Source organism: Ictalurus furcatus, chromosome 15, assembly GCF_023375685.1.
Source record: "Ictalurus furcatus strain D&B chromosome 15, Billie_1.0, whole genome shotgun sequence".
Lineage (NCBI taxonomy): Eukaryota > Metazoa > Chordata > Actinopteri > Siluriformes > Ictaluridae > Ictalurus > Ictalurus furcatus.
The window spans coordinates 8,064,141-8,084,247 of NC_071269.1; the positions used below are offsets into that span (position 1 = coordinate 8,064,141).

Here is a 20,107-nt window from a genome sequence, read left to right on the forward strand (position 1 = left end):
TTTCTCCCGCGCACATGGAGCGCAGTGCTGATTCGCAGCAACGCCCGGTGCCGTTGCGTAGCAGCCGGCGGTCCTACATGTTGTGAGAAGAAGCTGAAAGTTAACCGTTAAAGCGAATCACGGAAGATGAAGTTGATCCTCCGAGCGCTTGCTTTACTCCTCCTGTCTTATTTAACGGAGGCGAAACAGAAAGACTTTTACACATTTAAAGTGGTGAACAGCAGAGGAAGATTAGTTTCTCTGGAGAAATACCGCGGCTCGGTGAGTCTCGCGCTGTTCTGGATGGATTCACTCACTAACGAAGCCGTGCATGCAGGAAGAAAAAAAAACTTTTTTTTAAAATTTATATTATTTAATTTGCATCACTTTCCTTTTCTCCTCGAGCATGCACGTGCATATTTGAATGTTTCTTGTGCATTAATAAAGTACTAATATGGAAAACTCAACTTCTTCTGGTGCGTTACTGGGGCTGCGCGTGCCTACGTGGCAATCTTCTTCTTACGAGCTGCACGCGCATAATGCATGCATAATGTTTATAATATATTTATATAAATATATACATTTAAAACTTCTTGTTTAATCGCTGTCACCATGCACACAGCACAATTAAAGCAATACACTTTGCAACTAGTTCAGTTATTATGCACATTAATATATCATTTAAATATATTTTTTAAATCACTTCCTAATGAATTAAATTAACATTTAAATTAACCAAAGGAAGCATCTCTATATAGTTTAAGCTCATTGTAGCTGTTTCCGAACAATTCCAGGTGTTTCTTAGAATGACTCAGATGGATTTAACATTTTCCTGCACTCTCGTGGAGAGACATTTTATTTATTATTATTAAAAATCAAATGTAAATCAGGTCAAAATCACTTTTTAGACTTCCTGTTATGTGACAGGAATAAATAAATGATTAATCTGCTTTCTCTCTACACAAAAATCTGCACAAAATCACAAATGATATGTTTATGACACATGGCACTATAGCTAGAGTATGAACCGATATCAATACACAGCCCCTATTTCTTATTTATTTATTTATATTTGACAGCCTTAAAATTACTTCTTTTTAAAATAAATAATAAATGCACAGCTAAAACATGACTACACAAAAATCAGTGCAAAAGAATAATAATAAGGAGAAAGTATAAATAAAATAAAAACCAAGTATTACAAAAAAATACAGTCCCGTCTTTTTATATGTAAAAATTTGCAGTTCCCCAAAAATCTATATTTTTAATCTGATTTTTTACTGTAATTTTAATATATATATTTAGTTGTAAAATATTTTATATTTACAGTTCTATTTTACATAAAATACATTTTAAATGTATTCTTTTATATTTATTTTATATTATATAAAAATAATCATTGTGGTTTTTATTTATGTAATATTTGTATTAATTAAAAAAAATTAATTGAAGATCCATTTTAATTCAACATCCAAAACCAGTACATTTCAGTAATATTTTATATATAAAAATCTCCCTCTCTTTCTCTCTCTCTCTCTCTCTCTCTCTCTCTCTCTCTCTGTCTCTCTCTCTCCCTCCCTCCCTCTCTCTCTCCGTCTCTCCCTCCCTCTCTGTCTCTCTCTCTCCCTCCCTCCCTCTCTCTCTCCGTCTCTCCCTCCCTCTCTCTCTCTCTCTCTCCCTCCCTCCCTCTCTCTCTCCCTCCCTCTGTCTCTCTCTCTATCCCTCTCTGTCTCTCTCTCTCCCTCCCTCCCTCTCTCTCTGTCTCTCTCTCTCTCTATCTGTCTCTCTCCCTCTCTTTGTCTTTCTCTCTCTCTGTCTATCTCCCCCTCTTTCACTTACTCTCGCTCTCCTGTCTAACACTCTCCCTCTCTCTCTCTCTATCTGTCTTCCCCACTTGCTTTCTTATTCACTCTCCCTGTCTCACTCTCACTCTCCATCCCTCTCTCTGTCTCCCTCTCTCTCTTCCTCTCCCTCTTTCTCTATCTCCCTCTCTCTCACTATCCCGCTCCCCCCCCATTTCTCTTTTCCACATCCCCCCTCTTCAGCATGGCCTTCATTTTTGGGATAAAGCCCATGCCTACATCCTCTTCAGAATTCAGACACACAAAACACACTCAAAATGTTCCAGCTAAAAAAATGTGTAATATGTACTTTTAAAATGAACTGTAGAGTTACTATTACCATCCGGACACCGATTATTTTCCCACAACAGCACAACACGGAGTGTTTTATTCTTTACAATCACAGTTGTTAATGTACATCAGTAATTACCTTTAAGTAATAAACCTCAATAATGTTTACATACTTTGGTAATGACCTTACTTACTTTATCGCACGAGTAAGAGTGCTGTTGTACTGATTATTATCAGCACTTGTCCAATCAGATTAGTGGATCAGAACTGTTACATAATAAACAATATTAATTAATTAATTAATTAATTAATTAAACATCATTAATATATTATTCTCTAAGCTTTAAGTAGTACACTTTATACACTCAGTTATTAAGCTGTAATAATCAGTATTACTTTAGACAAACACTACTAATCACCACTGTGCAGGACGACACTACTACAAATACTGGGATATGCGTGGGACATGTCTGGGATAAGTGTGTGATAAGTATGGGATATATCTGGGATATGTCTGGGATAAGTGTGGAATATGTTTGGGATAAGTATGGGATACGTCTGGGATAAGTGTGGAATATGTTTGGGATAAGTATGGGATATATCTGGGATATGTCTGGGATAAGTGTGGAATATGTTTGGGATAAGTATGGAATATACCTGGGATATGTCTGGGATAAGTGTGGAATATGTTTGGGATAAGTATGGGATATATCTGGGATATGTCTTGGATAAGTGTGGAATATGTTCGGGATAAGTATGGGATATATCTGGGATATGTCTTGGATAAGTGTGGAATATGTTTGGGATAAGTATGGAATATACCTGGGATATGTCTGGGATAAGTGTTGAATATGTTTGGGATAAGTATGGAATATACCTGGGATATATCTGGAACATGTCTGGGATATGCGTGGGATAAGTGTGGAATATGTTTGGGATAAGTATGGGATATGTCTGGGATAAGTGTGGAATATGTTTGGGATAAGTATGGAATATACTTGGGATAAGTGTGGAATATGTTTGGGATAAGTATGGGATATATCTGGGATATGTCTTGGATAAGTGTGGAATATGTTCGGGATAAGTATGGGATATATCTGGGATATGTCTTGGATAAGTGTGGAATATGTTTGGGATAAGTATGGAATATACCTGGGATATGTCTGGGATAAGTGTGGAATATGTTTGGGATAAGTATGGAATATGTTTGGGGTTAAGTATGGAATATATCTGGGACATGTCTGGGATATGCGTGGGATAAGTGTGGGACATGTCTGGGATATGTCTGGGATAAGTATGTGATGTGTTGCTTGTGTTTCCTCATTTGTAAGTCGTTTGGGATAAAAGCATCTGCTAAACGAATGAATGAAAATGTGTTAATCCTGCAGCGTTGCACTGTGAGAGCTGTATGTAGTGTAAATGCTGAATATTTATCACAGCAAGTGCAGCGGTGCTTAATGAGCTCATTAATTATTCACTCAGCTAATTAATCTCACACACACATGCGTGTGTGCGTGTGTGTGTGTGTGTGTGTGTGTGTGTATATGTATATGTGTGTGTGTCTATCAGGTCTCCTTGGTGGTAAACGTAGCGAGTGAATGTGGCTACACTGAGGAGCACTATACGGACCTGCAGCAGCTGCAGCGGGATTTTGGACCGTACCATTTCAACGTGCTGGGGTTCCCGTGTAATCAGTTTGGCCAGCAGGAGCCCGGCAGCGACGTAGAGATCGACAGCTTCGTGAGACGTGTTTATGGAGTCTCGTTTCCTCTCTTCAGCAAAATCGCTGTGGTGGGGACCGGGGCCAACAATGCCTTTAAATACCTCGCAGGTAAGACACACACACACACACACACACACACACATACACTCACACTACACACACACACTACTATGTGAACCTCTCTCAGTGTAAGTTTAAAGGTAAACTAACTAGCAACTTAAACCTACGTTTGTTCCTCTCTCTTTCTCTCTGTCTCTCTCTCCTTCTCTCTCTCTGTCTCTTTCTCTCTGTCTCTTTCTCTCTCTCTCTCTCTGTCTCTCTGTCTCTCTCTCCTTCTCTCTCTCTCTCTCTGTCTCTTTTCTCTCTCTGTCTCTCTCTGTCTCTCTTTTTCTGTCTCTCTGTCTCTGTCTGTCTCTCTCCCTCTCTCTGTCTGTCTCTTTCTCTCTCTCTCTGTCTCTCGCTTCTTCTCTCTCTCTGTTTCTTTTCTCTTTCTCTCTCTCTGTCTCTCTGTCTCTCTCTTTCTCGCTCTCCCTCTGTCTCTCTCCTTCTCTGTCTCTCTCTTTCTCTCTGTCTCTCTCTCTCTCTCCTTTTCTCTCTCTCTCCATCTCTGTCTGTTGTTCTCTCTCTTTCTCTCTCTCCCTGTCTCTCTCTCCTTCTCTCTCTCTCTGTCTCCTTCTCTGTCTCTATCTCTCTCTCTCTCTCTCTCTGTCTCTCTCTCTCACAGAAGTGACAAGGAAGGAGCCTGACTGGAATTTCTGGAAGTATCTGATTGATGTTGATGGTAAAGTCGTCGGTTCGTGGGGTCCTCAAGTGTCTGTGAAGGAAATTCGGCCAAAGATCACAGAGATGGTGCGCAAACTCATCATCAAACGCAAGGAGGAGCTGTAGAGACCTAAACACACACACACACACACACACACACACACGCACATGTCCATCCACATAAATTTATTCTACAGAATGTAAATTGTGATATTAATTAAGCACTACTATGAAAACCACACACACACACTCACACACACACACACACATCCACACACACACACAAGCCGCTGTCACACAGAAGAACGTCAAGCGTCCATGAGATGTACTGTGGACACGACACACTGCGTCGTGTTTTCTAGCGTTGTTGCTACTATACCTCTTCCTGATTGGAGCTTTCACGTTTCAGGAAGTAGATGGAGCTCATTATGCTAATCTGTAGCTGTCTGAGATAATCCCAGACCTGTAATGTGTTTTAGATGAGAGGGAGACTTGGGGGGAGGAGCCAGCTGTTAAAGGAACAGTTCAGCAAAAAGATTAGCCGATTAGCCGAGACTCGTTTACTAATTAAGTTTAGTGCGGAAGCTACGATGCTAATTTAGCTAACTAGACTCGTATAACGTATAACGATGAACGACAACACCGTGTAGTCAAATGCAGTGACTCTGGTGATGGCGGCCATCTTGGATAACCGAGATCACTTTTTCCATGGTGCAGTTTGAAAAGACTCCACTTTCAACATTAGGCCCCGCCTCCAGGATTAAAGTTGATGTGAAAGTGATAGAAATGTTGATTAAGTCCACTTTTGATTCAAATTTTGTAAATAAAGATTTTTTTTCTATTTTACTCATAAGATTAAAAGATGGGAACATTAACAAATCAAATAAAACTAAAGAAAATAACGAAAAGAAACAAATCCAATCATAAAGATGTCTCGGCTGATTAGTTACATTGGGGTGCCTTTAATTTCCGCAGAATTGTTCCCTATTTTATATAAAAACCAGTCAAATGTTTGCACACGCTAGTCTGAATAAATATTTTTTGTTTTTTAACTACATTTTGATAAAAAGATTACGGTTGAAATTAGTTTCCAAGACAAATAAATAAATAAACCAGAGTCTGTGTATTAATTTATTTCTGAATCAAAATGTCTTTTTTTTAAACTAATTTTTGTGTATTTTAAGTTTTACTTCAAATTATTTTAAATTGTTTCCCACCAAAACAAACAGCTCCACACAGTCCGATTATACTGTTTATACTGTACAGTATATCCTGATACATATCGTGTACAGTAGAAGTGAAAAGTCAAAAGTTTGCATGCCTTTTGATAAAAAAAAAATGTATGGTTAACACTGTAAAATAAACCAATTAATATAATAAAAATAAAAAAGCTGAAGGTTAAATGTCCGAGAACCTCAGCGGATCTCAGTCCTGTAACGTATGCCTGAGCACTTCGAAGCAATAAAACAATGTATTTTTAGTGTATTTTAAATGTTACTTCCTTTGAGATCCAAAATTAGCACAGCAATTACAAATTTATCAAAATTGCACACAAACGGATTTATCCGAGCTTTAACTCATGAAATTTCTTACTCATGAAAATCCCAAAGAAATGGGAAAGACGTCGGTGTTCCGCTTGAGCTCCTGAGTGTTTGTACATTTACACACATGAACACTAACTCACATAAACTTTGACTGGATCGACTTCAGATCATATCATCTGCATGGATTACTGCATTTAAATATCTGGAACATACTGTGGAGATTAAACTGTTTATGTTTATTATGTTTACAGCATTTAGCCGACGCCCTTATCCAGAGCCACTCATAGAAGAGCTTTAGAGTCTCGATCAGAAACTCGTCCTCATGCTGGTTCACTCGCTCTCTTATCCCAGACATATCAGTCATGTGTATATATATATATATATATATATATATATATATATATATATATATATATATATATATATATATATATATATATATATGAATAACTTCATGATTAGTTTTATGTTTCTAATTTATGGGTGTGTGTCGGCTCGCTTCCTTATATATATATAAGGAAGCGAGCCGACACATGCCCATAAATTAGAAACATAAAACTAATCATGAAGTTATTCAAATTGAACTTAACTGTATAAAGTACTTTAAAGTAATGATTATGTGGGGGAGTTTTGGGGTTAGATCGAATGAGATAGCCCTTACGTAGCTACATTAGCCTGGTAGCTCAATTCTTGTTGAACTTTTCCTCCAGGTTTGTGATGAATCCCTTTTTTATTTGACGGTTTATGGTTCATTAATAATAAATCGAGTTGAATTTATCATCTCCTGCTTCATGTTTACTAAGAAGGTCATTTGTTTTGATTTAATCAAAATGAAGCGTCTTGCTCAGATACATTTGAAATTAGATCTCATGAGAGAATACACCTGTGTGTGTGTGTGTGTGTGTGTGTGTGCTTTGTAAACAGCGTGAGAAAGCAGTTGTGTTATTAATCACAGTCCTGTTTGAGCCTCCACATGATGTTCTCACAGTTGCAGTTCATTACGTGGAGGCAAGACACACACACACACACACACACACACACACACACACACACACACACTGACAACAGCATCTCCACATCAACATCACACACTGTCTGTAAATTAGAAGAAAAAAACAAAAAATTGGTGAAAAATCTTTGATGACCCCATCCAATCAGACACTCCCTAGAACACATTAGTCCCGCCCCCTCAACAGACTGCGAACTGAAAACAAATTGCTTTACAATAGCAGCAAGTTAGCATCAAACATGTAATTTGTGTGGCTGTAGTTGTGTAGCTCCCTACATTTTATTCTCCAGAATGCTATTGGCTGTTGCGGAAATCAGTCGAGCCCTTTGACATGCCCCTTCCCGGACTTCCTGTTTCAAAAGGAAATACGTCAACTCTCAAGCTATTTCATGATCACGTCGAATGAAAACAATGACTATAAGTGATAAGAACATTTTCAAGAATGAAAAGGTGTAAAACATTTGATAATTAATATTGTACTCATCCAATTTGCATCCAATCAAATCCTGTCTAGAACACATTTGTCCTGCCTTCTAAACAAATCACTTCGTCAGTCCTTTCCATTAAAACAGTGCTACGTGAAATACTTGCGGTATTCTAAAAATATTCTGTAACACTTCACCTGTGTGAGTGAGTTTGTGAGTGTGTGAGTGAATGAATGAGAGCGTGAGTGAGTTTGTGAGTGGGTGTGGGAATGAGTGTGTGAGTGAGTGAGTGAATGTGTTAGTGAGAGAGTGAATGTGTGAGTGAGAGAGTGAGTGAATAAATGAGTGAGCATGTGAATGAGTGTGTGAATGTGTGAATGAGAGAGTGAGTATGTGAATGTGTGAATGAGAGAGTGAGTGAATAAATGTGTGAGCGTGTGAGTGAGTGAATGTGTGAGTGAGAGTGAATGTGTGAATTCGTGAGTGATAGAGTGAGTGAATAAATGAGTGAGTGTGTGAATGTGTGAATGAGTGAGTGAGTGAATGTGTGAGACTGAATGTGTGAATGAGAGAGTGAGTGAATAAATGAGTGAGCATGTGAGTGAGCGTGAATGTGTGAGTGAGAGAGTGAATGTGTGAATGAGAGAGTGAGTGAATAAGTGAGTGAGCGTGTGAGTGAGAGAGTGAATGTGTGAGTGAGAGAGTGAACGTGTGAGTGAGAGTGAATGTGAGAGTGAGAGAGTGAATGTGAGAGTGAGAGACTGAATGTATCACTGAGAGAGTGAATGTGAGAGTGAGTGAGTGAATGTGTGAGTGAGAGAGTGAATGTGTGAATGAGAGTGAATGTGTGAGTGAGAGAGTGAGTGGGTGTGTGAATGAGAGTGAGTGAATAAATGAATAAGTGAGTGAATGTGTGAGAGAGTGAATGTGCAAGTGAGTGAGTGAATGTGTGAGTGAGAGAGTGAATGTGTGAATGTGTGAGTGAGAGTGTGTGAATGAGAGAGTGAGTGAATAAATGAGTGAGTGAGTGAATGTGTGAGAGAGTGAATGTGTAAGTGAGAGAGTGAATGTGTGAGTGAGAGAGTGAATGTGTGAATGTGTGAGTGAGAAGTGTGTGAATGAGAGAGTGAGTGAATAAATGAATAAGTGAGTGAATGTGTGAATGAGAGAGTGTGTGAATGAGAGAGTGAGTGAATAAATGAGTGAGCGAGTGAGTGAATGTGTGAGAGAGACAGTGAGAGAGTGAATGTGTGAATGAGAGTGAGTGGGTGTGTGAGACAGTGAGTTGATGAGAGTAAAAAATAAATAATGAAGTGAATGAATGAATGCTTTATGAACCTGGTCAGTGAGGTGCTTTGACACATAATAATTTAAAGGTTGGTAATTACCGGAGCTGAGTGATGTTAAGAGCAGGCCTTGAAATGTTCAGCGCACTTAGAGGATTTTTATTCCTGCATGCTTCAGGAGGCCATTATCTGCTCGTTATAACTCAACACAAAACATTAAAAAAACAACAAAACCCCTCGAGCCTTTTTCAGGCCCTTAGGGGAAGAAAATCAAGCATTAAAATAACACGTGACTTTCTGGAACCTTCACTCACAGTCACACAGGATCAGAACAAGAACAAAAGTCAGATCAAAAATAGCTTTAATGATTTTTTTTTTTTTTACCAATTTCATTCACAGCAGGTTTTTTTTTTTTTACAGCACATTTAATCAAGTCTCCATTCGATACACGCTTCAGTTGAGCTCCGGAGTTTCACGGACACGACACATAGGGATTAGACTGAGAAAATAAACCCAACACAAATTAGATTTAAAAATGCAAAACGGGTAAACAAACGGCAGAGGTTTGGTCAGATTTCCCACAAGTCCACTGGTGTGCAGAGTTAATAATGTCAGGGGGCGGAGTAACTGCCCAGGTAAAATCCTTGAAATCTGGATTTATTACCACAGGTGAAGAGAAATGCCTTCAGGACACAGATTTTTCTTTTTCATGCTACCAGATTTGTCAGAAAGTCACTCTTATATCACTGATTAGCATTTCGACAAAAAAAGAAAAGAAAGAAGATGCACAGCAAATTAAGAACAAGACTTCAAGGCAATGTTAGCATGTGAACGCTAATAACAGACCATAAGGTGCTAAAGCACACACAGTGTTAGCATATGTTCACTGGTGTTAATTAGAGCCTGTATGGATATAATTACGGGTAAAACAATGATTTTATGTTAAACATTCTTTCAGAAATACTATTGAGATCAGACTTAAACGAAAACTCGTGTTTATATCGAACCATTTGTGATGTGTTTAGCGCTAATCTCAAAACAGTCAGAATTTAACGTCGCTTCGACGTACTGGATGAAAATAAATAAAAGGATAGATAAACATAGACATATGAATAAATATGCTGTGGTAATTTTATCCTGGTCACGGTGGTTTTGTTTACGCGTTTAATATTGTACGAGTAACCCCGTTAGGATTAAGTCTTCAAACTCGAAACATGGCCACTTTTGATATTTACACAAGTCTGTTTACGGCACTTCAATGCAATATAGGGGCGTGGCCTGTACAAAAAAAAATGGATAAACACACCATGAAGATAGTAGTAGCTCATGCATCTGGGTACCTGAGCTGATGGCGCTGATGTACACATGGGCTTGGATAACGTTAACCCTGAGAGTGCGATTCTCACGCTACTGTACCCTCGTGGTATCGGTTACGATCTCATCCACGTTTAATCGTGAAAATAATCAGATGCCGCATACGCCTCGTGTACAGTACGCTGTCGTGCTGATGAACAGATGGCGCAAAATGATTTCAGATGTACTAATGTAATGTAATAATGAGTTCAGATCAAAAAGGAAAAAAGTCGTATCCAGCGTGTTGTTTTAGACGATGAGCTGAGATTCCGACGTGACTTCACTTACTGCTCTATAGGAGTGCTTCCTTAGTTAGTTACTTGCTCCGAGGTGACTAACGTAGCTAGCTAATCCAGCTCATTTCAAATCAACTCGCTGACGTTATGAAGAACGAGTTTAGTAGTGTATTTGCATGCACCAGGGAAGCATAAACAAAGCTAAATAAAACGTGAAACGACGTCACTGACTGATTATTACTCGACAGGTTACACCTTTCAGTAGTAGTCAGTCTGTACAGGATTTCGCAGAGTTTCTTTGTGATCGTTGTGGCCAAAAATGCTTGATTTTGCCCTGGCTTTTCTCAAAATTTGCGATTTGTGACTTTTTTTTTTTTTTTTCAAAAAGCTACTCGAATTGGTGAAATCGCAATTGCATGAAATTGTTTCGCAGTGATATTCGTTGGTAAATGAGACCTTTTAGCTGTACTCATGTTCGACGTACGTGAATCGAGGATGGTTTTGACTGTCATGATGACGTCACATGACATGTCTTGGCCCAAATCTGCGTAAAATCTTGAAAAATTGCAAGCTCCTACGTATATATTGCTGACTTCCCTTGATTTTGCGTTCATTTCTGCGATCCTGAAGGGACTGACTTGGTCTACAATTTCAAGATTCACAATCAGTCTGATAAACGTCTCGTCGATATCTCCCTAATCGTATGCCTTCCGACGGTCCTTTAACACACTGAATGTGAATGTAACTGAATTAGTTTTGTGATTTCTGGTCCGGTGCGTCTATAAGTCGAGATTTGGAGAGAGTAACAGCTAATACTGAAAAAAGGAAAAACAAAAGCGCACTCGCTGTTCTCAACATGGCGTCTAGGCAAATCAGTTGCACTGCACGAATGAACGATCAGATTATGGATCACGCATCAGCAGCAAATAATAAAAAAGAAGCAAAACAGTGGTGTGTCGCTGGATATTTACACTCCATCGGTTCCCTGCTGGAAAAGTATTTATAGATTTGATTTACAGAAAAATATCTGCTGGAATATAATAAAAATAAAAATAACGCATGGACCCTGGTTGTACTTTTCAGACAGAAGCGCACGAACAGGCAGTCACTTGGCCACCAGGGGGCGCCGTAAGACTTATCTATTTTTCTTTCTTTCTTTTTTTTTTTTTCTCAACCGTAATTTACGGTGAGTTCAGGTTGCTAACATAGTTCAGACTTTTGCAGAGTGCCCCCTTGTGGTCTGCAACGTGAGTGATATGATGGCGCAGGATAGGGTAGGATGTTCTTTAGAGCTACCAAAATTTCAGAAGCAGAGCTGCTTTACGAAGGCCCCTCGACGTTAATGGTGGTAACGGTGGCCATGTAGCACCGCTGAAACAGGCGCTCCGGGTCGGGCGGCTGGTTGTCACAGTGCAGTTTGCCTCTCAGAAAATGCTTGCGGAAGCCTTGAGGTCCGGACGGAGCACTGCGCTGACTCGAAGCCTCTTGAGGACCGGCCTCAGACCCTGCGTAGCAAACGACAAACGTTTAAAAACGCTAAACTGCAAAGGTGTGACATTCCACAAAAATGAAGATAAACTTGAAGATAAACATGCTTTCAACTTACGTTGTCGTATACGAGCTCTCAGTAATACGAGCTCTCAGTGCGCAGAGACATTATGAACAAAAATAAAGCTTGGAAGGAAATACGACGATAATACGAAGATGAGCCTGTAACACGTAAATCACAGAAACGATTTTCTCACCGATTTTCTCAACTCTGCATTTAACATTAAAAGCTACATACAGCTAAAATATAACTACTACCATTTCTTGTTGGAACTAAAGGAACTCTAGACAGGCCATGCCCACTAACGACAACAGTAGCTGTCACTACACGCCCCCACAAGAGACAAACTACAAGTGAAACAGCCGACTGGTCGCATGCTAGCATAAACGCAGGGTATAAACTATAAACTAAGTAAATTCTGCTGCGCAGTCGTTTTCAGGTAGAGGGCGCTATAGACTGTTTTCAATTTTTCTTTTCCTAATTTACATATCTGAGTGGAAAATTCTGAAATAACGATGCTAAAATATATAATAAATCTGTTATGTTTTCAAACGTGTTTTTTTTTGGCCCAGCTATAGCAGGACATCCGTCTGTGACTTCACTTCAGCCTTTCATTGTTGTTGATGCTGATGCTGTGTGTGTGTGTGTGTGTGTGTGTGTGTGTGTCTGTCCATCCATACCGGGCACCTGCAGCGTGAGACCATTATCGAGTCCTCGGGGTTTGGTGGTAATGAACAGGTAACAGAGCACACACAGCGTGATGATGAAGGCCAGCAGCACCACAGCAGCTATGGACAAACCCACCAGAGCACCAACACTGAGAGAGAGAGAAAGAGAGAGAGAGAGAGAGAGAGGGAGAGAGAGAGAGAAGGTAAAACACTTGGTGATGTGCTGTTATGGGAAAATAATCAACTTTAAGGTGGCTCTGCTTCATCACAGACCACCCCATCACGTCGTAAAATCTTTTATTCTTTTTCTATCACAGCAGAATTCCAACGATGACAATTTATTTATAAAGTCACATGATCACGAACACCTGAATCACCTTTATGCGTGATGAGCACTAGTGTTTAATTCAATTCAATTCAATTTTTTTCGTATAGTGCTTTTAACAACGTCTCAAAGCAGAAACATATAAACACAGGATACAGATTTTAATTGTGTGAATTTATCCCTACTGAGCGAGACGGTGGTGATGGTGGTGAGGAAAAACTCCCTGAGATGATATAAGGAAGAAACCTTGAGAGGAACCAGACTCAGAAGGGAACCCGTCCTCATCTGGGTAACAACGGTTAGTGTAAAGGTAAAGGGAAGTTCATTATGGTTTTTATATGAAGTCTGTTTGTTGAACTAGTCCACTGTTCCCTAAAGGAGATCTGAGTGCAAAACTGTATGAGGTAATTGCAGTCCCAAGGTCATCGCAGCAGCCGTAGTTCCAGAAACCACAGCGAGATCATCCATGTGGAACTGAGGTCCAAAACCATTTCCAGGGTACTTCAAGCGGCACCGTCCTCAGTGATCTCCAGTCTGCAACGCTTGGGGTCGTTCTCAGTGGCAGAACATAGTTTCCAGAGCTCCACGTCTGTTAACCCTGGGTCATTCTAAACCACGGGTAAACGTAATCCTGGGTTATCTTTCTTCACGCTTCACCCTGCTCGTACATCATCCCGGGTTAACAATTAATCCTGGGTGTTCACAGTCTGACGTTTCACACTGTGCATTCCTAAACCCTGGGTTAATGTTCTATGGTTAGGGTTAAAATTAGGGTTAGGGCTAGAGTTATGTATTAAATCCCATCACACTTTTGTCCATTTATAGCTACATTCATGTTGTGGAACGCCTGTGAAACATCTTCTCGCTTACATTATAGCAGCGATAAACTCGTTCCTCACCAGCCTCTGATTTTTTTCTCTCTCTTCTCTCTTCTCTCTCTCTTAAAATAATTTATTTATAATTTAAATAATATTTAAATATTATGTAAAGACGTAATCCTTTACAGAAACACGAGGTGAGAACAATAAAAGGCTCTGAGATCTAACTTACAGGATTAAAGTTTCTCTTTGTGTTAGTGTCTGATTCTTTTTCTAATTAATAATGCTTCATTCTTAACCAGGTGTTTAAATCATATGTTCTTTTATCCTTCTTGTACAACTGTTTTTTTTATCCGTTTATAGTTGCATTTAATGTTCAAGAAACAAGATCGTTCCTTGTTGTCATATATCAAGGCGGTAACTCTGGACTTCATTTCCCAGCAGCCACTGCACCATACTACATCATTGTCACATGACTACCTGTACCTGTGTCACGTTTCTTAGAGCACTTATATATATAGCCACTGTTTGTACTGCTTCTTCGTCTTACGTATTGTCTATCTTGACCTGTGTCCCTGTACCATGTTTTGTTTCATAGTTTATGTTTAGCCTTATCCACAGTATTTTGCCGAGTTGTCTTAGTGTCTTTGTTTTGTTGTTTGTTTGTTTATTAAACTGTTTGAAGATCTGCGCTTGCTTCCGTATCTACCTTTGTAACGTGACACTTGTCTGACTGGCAGAATCAGAAAATTGCACTGAAGAAAGTATTGGCCACCTCTCTGTCCTATCAAGAGAGCACTGCTGAGTAGATATTCCTTGCACGTGTGGTGATTTATTCTCGGTACCAGCGCTGACCCGGATGTGATGACGCCCACCGAACAAAACAAAACCAAACCAAACCACACCAAAATCACCAGCTATGAGCATCGGCGTGTTCGGAAACTGACCCCAATGAAGGCTAGGTAATGATTAACACACACACACTGTTCATGAATAAAGATGAGTTTTAGTGAGAGATGGATGTGTGTGACAGAAAACGAGCTGCTCGTGTGCTCACACTCTATTTAAACTCATCATCCTCAATTTATTCGTCACACTGCGCTCTCAAATTAACGCTTCAGGAAAGAGCTGGATTTCCTCCAAAGGCACTTTTGCGCTAAATGCATGTTTTTGTGATGATTTAAACGGCTAAAAAGCTCATTCAGAACAAACCAGAGCTTCTGTTCAGTTATGTTATTTCATTAAACTTTATAACGAATTCTGTACAAGTGTAATACAAGACATGATAATTAAATAGACCGGGATCGTACAAATAAATACACTAAAGAAATTCCGCACTTGTATCCAACTCCATGGCTTCCATAACACATTGTAATAATAAATAAAATCATAACAAATTTGCATGGTATATAACTAGCACAGCAGCCATGTAGCATTCTCTGTGGCTAGCTGGTTTGTTATGTCATCGAAAGGAAATTTTAAAAACAGCATTAGAGCACAGAGATTGCTGTCTTTTCTTATGCTGTATTACGATCAGGCTGAAGTGAATCTTCACCGTGTCTCTGAACAGCGCTGCGTGAAGATGATATTTAAAGAGAAGTGCATTCATCGCAGGCCTCGAGGGGACAACTCAAACACTTCTGCCGCTCATTATCAGCTTTCAGAGTGGTTTATGAGTGAAATTAGGTGAGGGAAGGGCAAACAGCCGGGCAGGTAATCCCTCAACCCAGGGATGAATACACACAAATAATTTGATTTGGCTCCATGAAGAGCTGCTGTGTAAGAGTTGGAAACGTTTAATAAGAGTGTAATGAGCGACAGCTTTGTGGGTGAAATGAAAAAGCAAACTGACAAGCAAAAAAAAAAAGCCTGCATTTTACTTTCCAGAAATGAAATTCAGCCTTTATTCAAAACAACATTGATCAACTACAATATGTGTTCTGTTTCTGAAGTTTGTTTCTTTATTTTTGCTCTGGAGCTGCAAGGCTAATGGAGCTAATAAGTAAAGAAAAACTTACAGTCTTTAGTTTAGATATTAGTTTTAGTGTATGATGGTAAATCTAAGAAGAAACTGAAATACAAAAAACTCTCTTCATGTGGATGGAGTTATTTAGGAAAAGTCTGTTTGTGTTTGCAACAGGTAATGCATACAATAATGGGTAATAACACGTACAGTAACAGGTAATAACGTGTATAGTAATATTGAAGGTCTTTAAAATGCTTATTTTTGGATAGAAAGGGTTGTTTCGAGTGGTGAAAGGGTTGTTAAGAGTGGTGAAAGGGTTGTATGAGTGGTGAAAGGGTTGTTATGAGTGGTGAAAGGGTTGTTAAGAGTGAAAGGGTTGTTACGAGTGGTGAAAGGGTTGTTATGAGTGGTGAAAGGGTTGTGATGAGTGGTGAAAGGGTTGTTAAGAGTGAAAGGGTTGTTACGAGTGGTGAAAGGGTTGTTATGAGTGGTGAAAGGGTTGTGATGAGTGGTGAAAGGGTTGTTAAGAGTAAAAGGGTTGTTACGAGTGGTGAAAGGGTTGTTATTAGTGGTGAAAGGGTTGTTAAGAGTGGTGAAAGCATTGTTAAGAGTGAAAGGGTTGTTATGAGTGGTGAAAGGGTTGCTAAGAGTGAAAGGGTTGTTACGAGTGGTGAAAGGGTTCTTAAGAGTGGTGAAAGGGTTGTAAAGAGTGAAAGGGTTGTTATGAGTGGTGAAAGGGTTGTTAAGAGTGAAAGGGTTGTTATGAGTGGTGAAAGGGTTGTTAAGAGTGGTGAAAGGGTTGTTACGAGTGGTGTAAGGGTTGTTACGAGTGGTGAAAGGATTGTTAAGAGTGGTGAAAGGGTTGTTACGAGTGAAAGGGTTGTTATGAGTGGTGAAAGGGTTGTTAAGAGTGGTGAAAGGGTTGTTACGAGTGAAAGGGTTGTTATGAGTGGTTAAAGGGTTGTTAAGAGTGGTGAAAGGGTTGGTACGAGTGGTGAAAGGATTGTTAAGAGTGAAAGGGTTTTTACAAGTGGTGAAAGGGTTGTTAAGAGTGAAAGGGTTGTTACGAGTGGTGAAAGGGTTTTTACAAGTGGTGAAAGGGTTGTTAAGAGTGAAAGGGTTGTTACTAGTGGTGAAAGGGTTGTTAAGCGTGAAAGGGTTGTTAAGAGAGAAAGGGTTGTTAAGAGTGAAAGGGTTGTTACTAGTGGTGAAAGGGTTGTTAAGCGTGAAAGGGTTGTTAAGAGTGAAAGGGTTGTTACGAGTGGTGACAGGGTTGTTAAGAGTGAAAGAGTTGTATGAGTGGTGAAAGGGTTGTTAAGCGTGAGAGGGTTGTTACGAGTGGTGAAAGGGTTCTTAAGAGTGAAAGGGTTCTTAAGAGTGGTGAAAGGGTTGTTAAGAGTGGTGAAAGGGTTGTTAAGAGTGAAAGGGTTGTTATGAGTGGTGAAAGGGTTGTTAAGAGTGAAAGGGTTGTTATGAGTGGTGAAAGGGTTGTTAAGAGTGGTGAAAGGGTTGTTACGAGTGGTGTAAGGGTTGTTACAAGTGGTGAAAGGATTGTTAAGAGTGAAAGGGTTGTTACGAGTGGTGAAAGGGTTGTTAAAAGTGAAAGGGTTGTTACGAGTGGTGAAAGCGTTGTTAAGAGTCATGAAAGCGTTGTTACAAGTGGTGAAAGGGTTGTTATGAGTGGTGAAAGGGTTGTTAAGAGTGGTGAAAGGGTTGTTACGAGTGAAAGGGTTGTTATGAGTGGTTAAAGGGTTGTTAAGAGTGGTGAAAGGGTTGGTACGAGTGGTGAAAGGGTTGTTATGAGTGGTGAAAGGATTGTTAAGAGTGAAAGGGTTTTTACAAGTGGTGAAAGGGTTGTTAAGAGTGAAAGGGTTGTTACGAGTGGTGAAAGGGTTTTTACAAGTGTGAAAGGGTTGTTAAGAGTGAAAGGGTTGTTACTAGTGGTGAAAGGGTTGTTAAGCGTGAAAGGGTTGTTAAGAGAGAAGGGGTTGTTACGAGTGGTGAAAGGGTTGTTACTAGTGGTGAAAGGGTTGTTAAGCGTGAAAGGGTTGTTACGAGTGAAAGGGTTGTTACGAGTGGTGACAGGGTTGTTAAGAGTGAAAGGGTTGTTACGAGTGAAAGGGTTGTTACGAGTGGTGAAAGGGTTGTTAAGCGTGAAAGGGTTGTTATGAGTGGTGACAGGGTTCTGTGTGAAGCTTTGCCTGACAATGAGTCACCCAGGTGAAGGTTCTACACAGAACCTGAAAGCAATAACCAAAGAAACCTTAATTTTTTTAGACTGAATGAGAAATAAAGCAGTGTTTATGTGAAATAAAGTTTGTTTCCTCCTCTCTATATTGTGTGTGTGTGTGTGTGTGTGTGTGTGTGTGTGTCGTACCTCAGCCACCACATGTACCCATACTCGTAGGGGAAGAAGCTGTTGGGATCGTCGCAGCAGTACTTGACGTCGTTGAAGCCGCAGCAGTACACGGCGCGTGCGTCTCCCCCCTGTCTCGGGCAGGTGAAGGCGCTGATGAACTCGTGCTCTGCGCTGTAGTAGCTCTTGCACTCTGCGCTCATGCTGCTGTCCGGCGCACGCAGAGGAGGAGAGAGAGGAAAAGAGCGCAAAACAACAAAAGCGACGCAGATCAGATCAGATCGGATCAGAGGCTGAGAGCGGCATCGCGCACCGTACTGCTGACTGTGTGCTGAAACAGCGTGAGAGGCAGCTCGAGGAGGAGCGAGAGGAAAAGAGGGAAAGAAGCAGTGTGCGTACCTGTAGATCTCTCTCTCTCTCTCTCTCTCTGATTGTCCTTCCTCTCTGTCTATACCTGTCATTCACTTTTCTTGCTTGTTCTCTCTCTCTCTCTCTCTCTCTGTCCTCCCTCTTTCTCCTTCTTCTCGTTCTGTCACCCCCCTCTATTTCTTTTACTCTATCCCCCTCTCTCCATCATTTTGTTCTCTCTTTCTCCTTCCCCCCTTTCTATCTATCCGCATCTCTTGCTTCTCTCTTTTCTCATTTTGTCTGTAGCTTTATTTTTGTCTTTCCTTTCCCCTTCCCTCTATTTCTCTCTCTCTCTGTCTCATTCCTCTGTCTATATCATTCTTTTGCATCTCACTCATTTTCTCCCCTCTCTTCCCTTTCCTCTCTTCTTCTCCCCCTCACTCTTTCTCCTTTCCTTCCTTCCTTCCTGTCTGTTTTTTTCCTCACCTCTCCGTCGTTTCCTCTCTTTCTCTGTCCTATCGTTTTATCTTCCTCTTTCTCTCGGTCCGTGTCCTTCTCATTTCCTTGTTCTCCTTCCACTTGCTCTATCCCTCTCTCTCTATTTCTTTCTCCTCTCTTTTTCCTTTCCTCCCTTTCTCCTCTCCCTTTCTTTGTCTCCTTTCCCCCACTCTCTTTAGCCCACTCTCAAGCTCCTCTCACTCTCTCACTTTATTTGTCTCTTTCTCTCCTTCCTCTGGCTTTAGCCCTAACAGCTTTGAGCTCCACAAGCCATTACAGGTTGCTAAGTTACTGTACTTCACACCAGAGGTTAAAGCCCATCTCACACATCCTCAGGAGCAATCACAAAAACTCTCACGAGCCTCCACAGGATGTAAGCGAGTGTTAATTCTGATTTTAAAACAATGATGGACTCAGTGATTGGGGAAAAAGAGGTTAAAGAAGTGCTATGTCATCAAGACAGGTCTAAAAACAGAGCATTCAGTGACCTAGCTCATTCCACATGTTCCCAAATCCAGTATTTTATCCAAATCTCAAGCAAAAATACAATTCTGGCTTTGGTTGTTGATTAAAGAAGACACGTCCTTTAAAAAAACACACATCCTTGCTGCGTCACATGTGAGAGGCCATCTTATTGGTCGGGTGGATTGCAAAACATGTCAGAACAAAGCGACCGTTTCCTTCTCCGAAAGGAAACCATGGCGCCGATCATCTGTAGTAATGATCACTGAGATGACCAGCATTAACCTTAACGTTAACGTAGCGTGTACGCCAGGCTGAGATGTCGTTTGTGCAAGTTCTGTGCAGACGAAACCACCTTCATGAGCTCACAAGCACGTCTGTATCATACGAGTGCTCCAGTACTGCAGGTGGCGCTGTTACCATTTCAAGACAATTTCCACAACAACAGGACGAATTTTGCTCGCTGCAAAGCGCTGACCAAATTCTGGATGTGGGCGTGTCCAGTGATGACAAAGATTAGAAAAGTTTAATTTTATGCAAATTTGGACCGACTTGGTGTATCGATGACCAATGGGAGTGAAGACGGTAGAGCGAATGTGATCCGTGATCCACCATGCCGCCGCGAGTCAGAATGGTTCCATGGACACAGACAGTCCGGCGATTGCGCT

At 40.4% G+C, this 20,107-nt stretch overlaps 2 protein-coding genes across 2 annotated transcripts; one reads left to right on the plus strand and one right to left on the minus strand.

Moving 5' to 3' along the window:
* Positions 1-5,968, plus strand: gpx7 (glutathione peroxidase 7). Its single transcript, XM_053644359.1, has 3 exons — positions 1-261; positions 3,681-3,942; positions 4,559-5,968. Exons 1-3 carry the CDS (start codon positions 127-129, stop codon positions 4,720-4,722), a joined length of 561 nt encoding a protein of 186 aa, XP_053500334.1. The 5' UTR covers positions 1-126; the 3' UTR covers positions 4,723-5,968.
* Positions 5,969-11,769: 5,801 nt separating this feature from the next.
* LOC128619424 (protein shisa-like-2A) lies at positions 11,770-19,337 on the minus strand. The gene is made up of 3 exons (XM_053643602.1): positions 18,153-19,337; positions 12,679-12,815; positions 11,770-11,954 (listed from the first exon to the last, which is right to left on the minus strand). The coding sequence occupies exons 1-3, from the start codon at positions 18,590-18,592 to the stop codon at positions 11,770-11,772; spliced, it is 762 nt and encodes a 253-aa protein (XP_053499577.1). The 5' UTR covers positions 18,593-19,337.
* Positions 19,338-20,107: the final 770 nt, after the last annotated feature.

Coding starts and splice junctions, on each gene's coding strand:
- gpx7 (XM_053644359.1), top strand. CDS start 127: ATGAAGTTGATCCTCCGAGCGCTTGCTTTACTCCTCCTGTCTTATTTA. Junction 262..3,680: donor TGGAGAAATACCGCGGCTCG/GTGAGTCTCGCG, acceptor TGTGTCTATCAG/GTCTCCTTGGTGGTAAACGT. Junction 3,943..4,558: donor TGCCTTTAAATACCTCGCAG/GTAAGACACACA, acceptor TCTCTCTCACAG/AAGTGACAAGGAAGGAGCCT.
- LOC128619424 (XM_053643602.1), bottom strand. CDS start 18,592: ATGACAGGTATAGACAGAGAGGAAGGACAATCAGAGAGAGAGAGAGAG. Junction 12,816..18,152: donor GGGTACATGTGGTGGCTGAG/GTACGACACACA, acceptor TCTCTCTCTCAG/TGTTGGTGCTCTGGTGGGTT. Junction 11,955..12,678: donor TCTCACGCTGCAGGTGCCCG/GTATGGATGGAC, acceptor TTTGCTACGCAG/GGTCTGAGGCCGGTCCTCAA.